General features: G+C 45.2%; 1 protein-coding gene across 1 annotated transcript in view; it reads left to right on the top strand.

Annotated features, from left to right (window-relative positions):
* The window catches only part of Top3alpha (topoisomerase 3-alpha), a 134,849-nt gene that overhangs the window by 59,037 nt on the left and 64,362 nt on the right, over positions 1–11,450 (top strand). Inside the window, exons 6-7 of the mRNA XM_069300071.1 lie at positions 1,152–1,322; positions 4,553–4,728. Of these exons, the coding sequence (XP_069156172.1) occupies positions 1,152–1,322; positions 4,553–4,728 (347 nt within the window). The remainder of the gene's footprint in view (positions 1–1,151; positions 1,323–4,552; positions 4,729–11,450) is intronic.

Below are 11,450 nucleotides of genomic sequence, written 5' to 3'. Positions count from 1 at the left end.
GTGTATATACAGAGAGGGGAGACACAGGTGTGTATATACAGAGAGGGGAGACACAGGTGTGTATATACAGAGAGGGGAGACACAGGTGTATATATACAGAGAGGGGAGACACAGGTGTGTAGTACAGAGAGGGAAGACACAGGTGTGTAGTACAGAGAGGGAAGACACAGGTGTGTAGTACAGAGGGGGGAGACACAGGTGTGTAGTACAGAGAGGGAAGATACAGGTGTGTAGTACAGAGAGGGGAGACACAGGTGTGTAGTACAGAGAGGGGAGACACAGGTGTGTAGTACAGAGATGGGAGACACAGGTGTGTAGTACAGAGAGGGAAGACACAGGTGTGTAGTACAGAGAGGGGAGACACAGGTGTGTAGTACAGAGAGGGAAGACAGGTGTGTAGTACAGAGAGGGAAGACACAGGTGTGTAGTACAGACAGGGAAGACACAGGTGTGTAGTACAGAGAGGGAAGACACAGGTGTGTAATACAGAGAGGGAAGACACAGGTGTGTAGTACAGAGAGGGGAGACACAGGTATGTAGTACAGAGAGGGAAGACACAGGTGTGTAGTACAGAGAGGGAAGACACAGGTGTGTAGTACAGACAGGGAAGACACAGGTGTGTAGTACAGACAGGGAAGACACAGGTGTGTAGTACAGAGAGGGAAGACAGGTGTGTAGTACAGAGAGGGAAGACACAGGTGTGTGTCATACAGAGAGGGAAGACACAGGTGTTCCTGGCTCTTTGCATACTCCTCTTCTCCTTGACAATGTCTCGGGTGCTCTTTTGAGAATGTTAAGCTCATAATAATGTGGGAAAATTCTGGGTATGTTACTGAATGAGGCTATTTCCATAAGGATGTTAAATCCCAACAGTAAATATGAAGGCCAAAATATACAAAAAAGTATTTTATTATGGTAACTTAAAAATTGGCAGTTAGATAGCTGAATCTATTGAAAAAAACATTTCTTGATAGCTGTGATATTCCTCCTCCAAAACAACAGTCACACTGCAAAGTTTGGTGAGGCTAACCCATGTGTCTGGCCTCGAATCTTGCACAGATAAATAAACAGACAGATATCCTGATTTATATTTATTAAGAATATGAACTTTAACAGGAGTACTGTATTCCTATTTGTCTTACTCTTTACAGGTGCAGCTTTCACAAGATTTCAGACACTACGGCTCCAGAAGGTGTTTCCGCAGGCATTGGCCGAGACGCTCATTAGCTACGGTTCTTGTCAGTTCCCCACTTTAGGTTTTGTAGTGGAGCGTTACAAGGCCATTCAGCAGTTTATTCCTGAGCAATTTTGGAAAATAAAAGGTATAAAGTTTTAAAAAAATTTGCTTAATATATTTTTTAAGATAACTTTGTTGTGAGTTGTGTTGTAAAGATACATATAAGTGTGTTATTATTTCTTTAAGGTGTGCAATTTGAAACTGATTGCAGTTGAACAAAAAAAAAATGATTTATTTGGATATTTGGGCTTACTCACCAGCCCTCACCTAATATTCTTTGTTTGAAAATACTGTACATCAGAGTGCAACTTTACTAAATACTGTTCTGTAAACTACATACATCACAACATTGTATAGTTACACATTACACAATTAAATAACATTAGATTGTATATGAAATGCAGCCATATTTTACTGGTAGAGTGTAAGGGTACTAAGAAAATATTGAAGCCGTATGATAGGATTCAACCACCACATAATGGATTCAGTCCTATCCTACTGTTTCAATATTTTATCAAGGCTATGTTACATGCTTGTTACTTAATTGTAAATAAGGGTACTGAGCAAGTGGCCAGGTGTTCCTCCATGAGCCATCTTGATATGATGTCTAGGTGTGTGTGTGACGATATTACTTGAGAGAGGAGATGAAAGTTTAGGTTTGTGGCATGAGATACTGAGAGCTTGGGGTTACGTGGAGAAGGAACAGTAGAGACAAATTTTTAGTTCTTTAAAGTATCTTTGAATATGATTGGTTATAAACCTTTCAAGTCTTGAAACATCACTGTAGATGTGAAAAAGTCACCATACTTTTAAGAAGTGAAAGAATATATTATATCATCTACTAAAGGTTGTTTCAAAGTACTGGTCATCTATTGCTTCCATGTTTTATTTGTGAGTTTCGTCATCCTCCGGTGATACCTCCGAGTCCTGCAAATTAATCCTTGTATTTTGGAAAACATAATAGTACTGTAATAAAGGAAACTGCAAAAGGCCTATTGACCCAGGCAAAGGTAGCTCTTATTTACATAAAAACACTTTTGTAATCACTCATGTATATGTCAAGCTTTTGCATAAAACAGTCCAGTAATCCCACGTTTGTTATTCCCTTAACAATTTCGCTCTCCTGGCATATGCGCCACAAATTTAAGAGGTCATGCCCCCGGTGGTACGGGCGAGCTCGAGGCGACACCAAAATGTGTATACTCGTTTCAGTTTTCTCACCTTAGTTCTCGTGTTTCGTCGTTCGTTTTAGTATCGTTGTGTTTGCAATAGAATTCCCTACATGTTTATATGCATATAATGTCCAAAAGCCTGGCGTGACTCCCCGCAGCAAAGCCTAAACGTACTTGTGAACGAGCACCAATTTGCACACCGCAGCCTAATGTGTATACTCGTTCAGTTTGATAACATCAATTTTTATGTTACATCTTTCATTTTGGTATCAAATTGTTGGCAATGTAAAGGCGCATTTTTTAAAACTAGTCCCATAATAATAGCACAATAAATAGAATTTTAACATATATTTTAATTTTGTATGCTCATCATCACAAAATTATTTATATCTTTCCAGTGTTCTGAGATAAATTTTTGTGTTACATCTTCTATTTTGGTATCAAATTATTTACAATGTAAAAGCGCACATTTTAAAACTAGTCCCATAATAATAGCACAATAAATAGAATTTTAACAAATATTTTAACATTTTAACCAAAAACGTATTTATAATTTTTCAAGTGTTCTGATATCAAGTTTCGTGTTACATCTTTCATTTTGGTATCAAATTATGTGCAATTTAAAGGCGCTCATTTTGAAACTATCCCAAAGTCGATCGGATAAAAAATGAATTTTATACAAATATTTTATTGTTGGAGTCGTGCATGAGTCTAACGCTCGGACTCAAGAGAAAAATTGGTGACGCTTTAAGTGTTATGAGAGTGCGACAGTGTTAATATAAGCAAGACGTTTTTGTCTTATTTCTGGACCTCTTCTCCTCGGCTCTATCCACTGGGGACGTGGCTCATGCAAACTGCCCTTACTCTCCCTCGTTTAGGAACACACCTCACTGTCTAGCCTGGTGTACAGGTTACTCGTACACCAGGGAACTGGGCTCTAGCATATCTACACATGGAGATGTGTATGGAGTATTTAGTTTTTTTTAACAAAGAAGTGATTTAGCTCCTGGGAAAGTTTAATGTTAATAACCTAAGCTTACTGTATTTCTGCGGTTTACCCAAAACTCATAAGGTTGATATTTCTTTATTCCCCATATTTTTGAGCAGAGGTTCTTTTTTTTTCAGAGGTTCAGAGGTATTTAAAGAACTTAAGCAAAATGAGTAAAACTAAATTCATCTTAAATTGTCATCCACACTTCCGTGGAAATAAACATTCCATTCATAGGGGCTCTAGGAGACTAGAACTGAGGACCCCACATGTGTGAGGCTGAAGCTTTATCAACCAAGCTATTGAGTAGTCATAATAAGGAAAGTTTCCAGAAGCAGCAGGATTATCAACTTTCCTTGACTATTACTGAAGCTCAGATCATTTATATGATCCACATCATATAAATTGTTATCCACACTTCCGCGGAACTTCCAAGGAAGTGTGGATTTACAATTTATATGACGTGGGCGTAGATCAGTAAGTCTTCTTGCACAAGTTTTCTGAGGCACACCTGAGAAGACTTGTGCAAGTGACACATCTTGGAGACTTGTGCAAGTGACACATCTCTGGAGACTTATGCAAGTGACACATCTCTGGAGACTTGTGCAAGTGACACATCTCTGTAGACTTGTGCAAGTGACACATCTCTGGAGACTTGTGCAAGTGACACATCTCTGGAGACTTGTGCAAGTGACACATCTCTGTAGACTTGTGCAAGTGACACATCTCTGTAGACTTGTGCAAGTGACACATCTCTGGAGACTTGTGCAAGTGACACATCTCTGGAGACTTGTGCAAGTGACACATCTCTGGAGACTTATGCAAGTGACACATCTCTGGAGACTTGTGCAAGTGACACATCTCTGGAGACTTGTGCAAGTGACACATCTCTGGAGACTTGTGCAAGTGACACATCTCTGGAGACTTGTGCAAGTGACACATCTCTGGAGACTTGTGCAAGTGACACATCTCTGGAGACTTGTGCAAGTGACACATCTCTGGAGACTTGTGCAAGTGACACATCTCTGGAGACTTGTGCAAGTGACACATCTCTGGAGACTTGTGCAAGTGACACATCTCTGGAGACACAGAAAGGACACATCTTGGGAGACTTTGCTATATTTGAGGCCATAAGTTATGTTTTGGTATTTACAGTGACACATGCTGGAGAAGATGGAGTCATTGAGTTTAGCTGGAGACGTGTACGACTGTTTGATCGTACAATGTGCGAGGTATTGTTTGAGGCGTGTCAAGATGAGCCACAAGCATTGGTCACAAAAATAGTTACCAAGAACAAGAGCAAGTGGCGGCCCCTACCCCTTGACACAGTGGTGAGTCATGATTTCAGTTGTAGCAACAGGGGATAAAGTTTTTACATTTTTTGTTAGTTAAGGCCCTCAGTAGCTTGTCAGTGCCAGTGCCTACATGTAGATGTCATTAAGCCTAAGACTTAACCAAGGACTCTCTGAGACCAACTCTGATCTACTGGGAGCCAGGACTGGAATTTGACTGTATTAGGTGAGGGGGGAGCTTGAGGATCACAAATCAACCAGAAAGGTGAGGCAAAACAAAACAAGTTACTGCTTGAAAGAAAAAAATTAAAATTGAGGAAAATAAGGCAAATGCCTTATTTTCCTCTGCCTTATTATTATTATTATTTTCCAAATGCATCTTGTCTTTCTGAGGGAGCCCCCCACAGTGAATTCCTGAAGTGCTGGGATTGCTTCATACTTTCTAAATAAATTGTGGAAGTGGTGTTTGGCCTACTGAGGACCTGAGCTAAAACCTGTCCCCATCAGAGAGGCGCAGGGAGCAAGTGATAATTTTCCACCCCACTGGGAAAGCATCCAGAAAGGCAGCAAAGCTTTCCAGACAGTTGGAGGGTTCACAGAAAAAGAGCCTCGAAACAGCCAACTAACTCCACAAACAATTCACACAGAACAAGGGATTCATTCAAATTAGTACAAAACACGTTAGTACTGATTACCTCCACTAGGCAGCCTGGCCCCAGCCCGCAGCTATCCTCTGACCAACCAGTTCTGTTGTTAATGTTATGGTGGACGGTTGTAACAGTAATGCTCCGGTCCAGCGGTCGTGAGCAAGCCCCACTACTTCAAGCTAACTGCTGGCTATCCTTGGATTTTGTTCATCCTGTGGAGGCCATTTATTTCTTGTTGTTGTGTTCCATATTTTGGTGTTAGCTTCATGTGTGTCTTTTCTGTTTGGTTTGTGTTGGCTTGGCTCTTGTTGCTTTTTGAGCTGCTTGAGGTTTTCTTTCTTGGGTGCCCATTAGTACTGCCCTTGCACAGTCAGTTATCTTCTCTGGTGTATTGAGTAGTTCTCCCCTGGAAGGCCACGCTACCAGGGTGAAGAGCCTCACCTTGAGCTATTCACAAATCTTTGATTCCTCTGCTGCGGGGATTCTTATGGTTGTGCTGAGGTGCGCTGGGGTTCTGGTGCCTGTCTGTCTGAATTTGGTAACTATTCTTCTGGTGAGTGGCTCTGGTGCCTTGGGTTTCGGCTTGGTTAGCGGCCTTCAAGCCTTAGTAATCCCCTTGTGGGTCTGTGGGGTGGCCCATTATGGATCAGCCCATCGAGCCCACACTCACCAATTGCGAGCTTGAAGAATGTTCATCATCTTTGTTATATGATAATGATCATTCTTTCTGCCTCTGCTATCCTGCCTGCTGGCTCAGTGACACCTACAACCCTGAGTCCTGTGAGGTGTGTGCTCACTGTATCTCTGCTCTTACTGATTCACTTTCAAATCTGGAAACTTTTAATACATATGCCACTTTGCAAAAGTTATTTTTGCTTGATTTAGGTGTTTATGGCATATTAATCATCTAAATGCCCCCAGACTATTTAATGCCCCATGGTATTTAATAAGCCAGAGTTGGAAATGTTGGCAACTACCCAGACTAAGTCCATGCCTCCTCTTCCTTCCCTTATGGATATAGTTCACCCCTGCATCTGGTCTCTCCCACAGTAATTCATATCTCATTTCTGGATGAGATATGGAACCAACATATCTAATCCAGAAAGATGCATATCATTGCATTAAATGCTTAATTTTTCTGTGGGGAGCCCCTCCTGCTTCCTGGAGCTATTGGGCTAATATGCAATACACTAGACCAGAACTTTAGTCAATGGGGTTCAGCCTACTGGGGACCACGAGCCAGAACCTGGCCCCCACAGAGAGGCACAGGGAGCAATGGCCCCTGGAAAATTCCCCTGTGGTTGGGGGTTTTCCTTATCTGCCATCGACCAGGGTTAGGCACCCAGAAAGATAGGCATAACAAAACTGACCCCACATAGTAAGAAAATTGTAAATGAAAACCGAACAGAGAGGCAGAACTCCCTCAATTCCCAAAGAAACAAGCAAACGTCACACCTCGCTGCCGTGCAGCTCATCTGCACAGCCTCCCCCCCCCCCCCTCCCCTCCCCAGGAGGTGGAGAATGGAGGCCAAAACCCCTCGTGCTGGCTACCCAGCAACTCCAGTTCTTTGGCTAATGCGATCCGGGGTCGGTCATCAACTCTGGCCTCGGTTTCCTGACAGTGTTTTGTCTTAGTGGTGTCCTCTGCTGTTCGTGGTGTGATGGCAGGTGTACTTAAGTGTACTGGGGCTGCATGTGCCTAGGGCAATCTTCCCTAAGTGCCCAGTGAGTACTACCCTTGGGGTGTCAGGGTTCTCTTCCCTGGTGCGTTCGGGGACCATTTCTGAACTCGCCCTTGGGACCAGCTGGGGTTTCATGGTCCTTGTTTGGCCTTGGGTAGGGAGTGGTATTGTTGCTGGTTGGGGCATCAAGGTGTTGCGCAGCCAGCTTACCTAAGCAGCGGCTAGATACTGTTTCCTCTGGGGACGTACTTTTGCAGGGTTTTTCTTTTATTTTAGTTTTGTTTGCCTGGTGGGGGTCTGCCTGGTGTTGCTGTAATAACACTTCTAATATTTTGGTGGCCATTCACTAGGCCCCCTTGATTGTACATGTTGCATGGGTTTCAGTGTTTTGATCTCCCCCTTGTTAGTTTTGGGTCTTAACCGGTTAGCAACACCTCTTCCGGGCTTCAAGTAGTAGTTGGCCTACGGGCCCTGGAAAACCCTGTCGGGGCTCAGTGGACCTATGGATGCGTTTTCCAAGTTCCAGCTCCCCTCGTGCGAGTTTGAAGGTTGCCGTGTGCCCTTGTCTCCGGGTGACAGTCACTACTTTTGCCTCCGTCATGCTACCTGTTGGGTCAACGACACCTTTGACACTGAGTCTTGCGAGTCGTGTTCTCTACATGTTCTCCAGTTTACCCATTCTGATAACATTGATATTCGGATACTGGTGGCATCTGCGTTGCATCCTTGGTTTAGGTTGCTTCAACATACTAAGTTGGTTGCCCATCCGGATGCCCTGCGGCTGCCCTGCTTTGGTTATAGGGACCCGGACCTGGAGGCATTAGTCGCTTCGACTTCAGTTAAGTCTGCGCTCCATGGTCCTTCCCCTGTTGTTTGTCCTGCCTTGCTTCTGTTTCCCAAACATCTTAGGGTTTCGGAGTCGGAGCGGGGTTTAGTTGGCGGCGAGACTCGGGCAGTTTGGGGGGGTGCCCCGTTCAGATTGGGGACGGAGGCATTCGAACCGGTTCCTCCTGCTGAGGCTTCTAGGTTATCATGAGGTCATCTTGAGATGATGTCGGGGCTTAGCGGCCTCGCAGCCCGATCCTCGACCAGGCCTCTTTTTTTGTTACACATCCCCTGGAAGCAGCCCATAGCAGCTGTCTAACTCCCAGGTATCTATTTACTGCCAGATGAACAGGGGGCATCAGGGTGCAAGAAACCACATTTGTTTCTACCTCCATCTAGGATCGTACTCAGAACCTCAGGACTACGAATTCCGAGCACTGTTCACTCAGCTGTCAGGCCCCTCCAACAGGCCCCTTTCTTTTCTGCCTTTTCTTCAGGGGTGGAGGGTATGGAGGACTGCTCTGCCCTGGGGTCCTGATTTGGGGGATCTTGTGGACCCTTGTGCATCCGCACGTGCAGGTTCCCTTCCTTTCAGGTGTCTTTGGTTGCTGAGGACTTGCGTTATCTTGAGATGATTTCGGGGCTTTAGTGTCCCCGCGGCCCGGTCCTTGACCAGGCCTCCACCCCCAGGAAGCAGCCCGTGACAGCTGACTAACACCCAGGTACCTATTTTACTGCTAGGTAACAGGGGCATAGGGTGAAAGAAACTCTGCCCATTGTTTCTCGCCGACGCCTGGGATCGAACCCGGGACCACAGGATCACAAATCTAGCATGCTGTCCGCTCGGCCGACCGGCTCTGCGTGCCCGTAGACATTTGGCTTCAGTCTTATGCTTCTTTTCCCATCTCGAGCTGTGCTTGGACTGGCTTGAGGAGGATGTGGGGGCATTGAGTGCCAGGTCTTTTTCTGGGGCGCTGGCTTCGGCTGCTTGGGCGTCGGCCGCACTGTTGAAGCTGTTTACACCGATTCTCAAGGAGGTGGTGTCTCTGTTCTTTGCTTCTCGCCTCGCGTGCCAGCAGCAGGCTGTGCTCACTCTCTCTTTGGAATTTGTGTGGGCCCTGGCTCTTAGTTTTCGTCATCGTATTGTCTGTTGCTATTTGCAGAGACTGCTGTCACGCAGTTTCTGCATGCGGCTTCGTCTAGTTGTCGTCCTATGTTGGACATGTTGGTTCTCCAAGATGGTCGTTCTCGGTCTTCTTGGAAAGGTCGTGCCAGAGCTTGGGGTTCCGTAGGTCAAGGTGGGCTATTGGTGTCAGCTTCTGAGCCGGCATTTCCTTCGGAGCCAGCGTCGCCTGGTCGGCACGATGACCGCTCTGCTCGTCTGCGGGCTTCTCGTATGGGGCATCAGCCCTTTTGTGGTTTGCCCCATTGACGAAGCGATGGGGGGGAGGCTCATGCTGTTTGCACATGTCTGGTCCTGTGGTCAAAACGACCCCTGTCCCTTAGTTGGGTTTCCTGGCTGTTTCCAGTGCCAAAATGGGACTGTGTCGATTTGCGGTTCAGTCTGGATTTGTCCCATCGCATCCCCTGGAGTCTTTGCCCCTCCTTTCAGATGACCACTCTGTCTCAGGTCCGGCTTCTGTTGAAGCCGGGTACCTGGATGGTGTCCCTAAACCTCGGGGATGCATATTGGCACGTTTCCATTCATCTGGGGTTCAGGGACTGGTTAGGTTTCGTGGTAGGGCATCAGTCTTATCAATTTTGTTGCCTTTCTTTTGGCTTGAATCTGGTACCTCGTGTATTCACACGTCTTACCTGGGTCGTGGTGACCGGTCTGAGTCTGCTAGGGGTTCATGTTCTGGCCTACCTCGACGACTGGCTGGTGTGGGCTCCCAGCTGGTCTGCTTGTCTGCTCGCCAGAGGTGTGGTTTTTCCTAGCACGCCAGGTTCAGGTTCCTGGTGAACTGGCAGAAGTCCCATCTGGTTCCGTCCCAGATTCAGACCTGGCTGGGTCTTATTTGAGACTCTTAGACCGTTTCCATGTCTCTTCCTCTGGAGGCATTGCTGCGGCTGTGGCAACAAACTCCCAACCACAGGGTGGGGGAGGTTTCCAGGGGGCATTGCTCCCTGTCTCTCTCTGATGGGGCCAGGTTCTGGCTCGTGGTCTCCAGTAGGCTGAACTCTATTGACTAATGCCCTGGTCTAATGTATTGCATATTAACCCAACAGCTCTGGGGCTCGCCCAGAAAATAGCATTTCATTACATTCAATGCTGGTTTTTTAATCTGTTCACAGGGGTAGTTGAGTGTGAAGAGCACAAAACACTAGCATTAATATAGAGTAAAACTAAACTGCATTTATTGGGGCTAAATGGGGTTGAGGTGAAGGTGAGAGACGTGAGGATTATGTTTTGGCAGAGAAGTCTCCATTTGTGTTGTGCTTGCAAACTTAATCATGGGATCTCTTGAAGCAGACTCATTCAGTTACACTGAATTGGGTTAATTGTAAGATTGATAGATAAATTGATAGGTCATCACCATGCCGTTTTGACGCCCAAATCATTTTAGGGACAAAATTGTTGAAGTTTAATCTTCACTACAGTTTACTTCTGAAGTATAAAGAGTCTCTTTCTCTCCAAGCTAACACACAACAAAAATTACCTCATTCAACTTTACTCTAATCATTATAAAAGGGTGAAACAAGTTGTACTCACCTAATTGTGCTTGCGGGGGTTGAGCTTTGGCTCTTTGGTCCCGCCTCTCAGCTGTCAATCAACTGGTGTACAGATTCCTGAGCCTACTGGGCTCTATCATATCTACATTTGAAACTGTGTATGGAGTCAGCCTCCACCACATCACTTCCTAGTGCATTCCATTTATTAACTACTCTGACACTGAAAAAATTCTTTCTAACGTCTCTGTGGCTCATCTGGGTACTAAGTTTCCACCTGTGTCCCCTTGTTCGTGTCCCACCCGTGCTGAAGAGTTTGGTGATTGACTCTTTTTCTGAGCTTTTATTTTCTTGGAATTGTGGGGGAGCAATGCATCATGAATTCCTTCCTAAACCATAAATTCTCTGTATCCTTCATTTGGGATGGCAGAAAATGAGTATATAAGATCAGCAACACCCCTCATCACAAGTGAAACAATCAACACCCCTCATCACAAGTGAAACCATCAACACCCCTCATCACAAGTGAAACCTTCAACACCCCTCATCACAAGTGAAACCATCAACACCCCTCATCACAAGTGAAACAATCAACACCCCTCATCACAAGTGAAACAATCAACACCCCTCAACACAAGTGAAACCATCAACACCCCTCATCACAAGTGAAACCATCAACACCCCTCATCACAAGTGAAACAATCAACACCCCTCATCACAAGTGAAACCATCAACACCCCTCATCACAAGTGAAACAATCAACAACCTTCATCACAAGTGAAACCATCAACACCCCCTCATCACAAGTGAAACCATCAACACCCCTCATCACAAGTGAAACCATCAACACCCCTCATCACAAGTGAAACCATCAACACCCCTCATCACAAGTGAAACAATCAACACCCCTCATCACAAGTGAAACAATCAACACCCC

This window comes from Procambarus clarkii, chromosome 43 (assembly GCF_040958095.1).
Source record: "Procambarus clarkii isolate CNS0578487 chromosome 43, FALCON_Pclarkii_2.0, whole genome shotgun sequence".
NCBI lineage: Eukaryota > Metazoa > Arthropoda > Malacostraca > Decapoda > Cambaridae > Procambarus > Procambarus clarkii.
The sequence above is the reverse complement of the archived record's forward strand: the minus strand, read 5'-3'. Positions and strand labels throughout refer to the sequence as shown.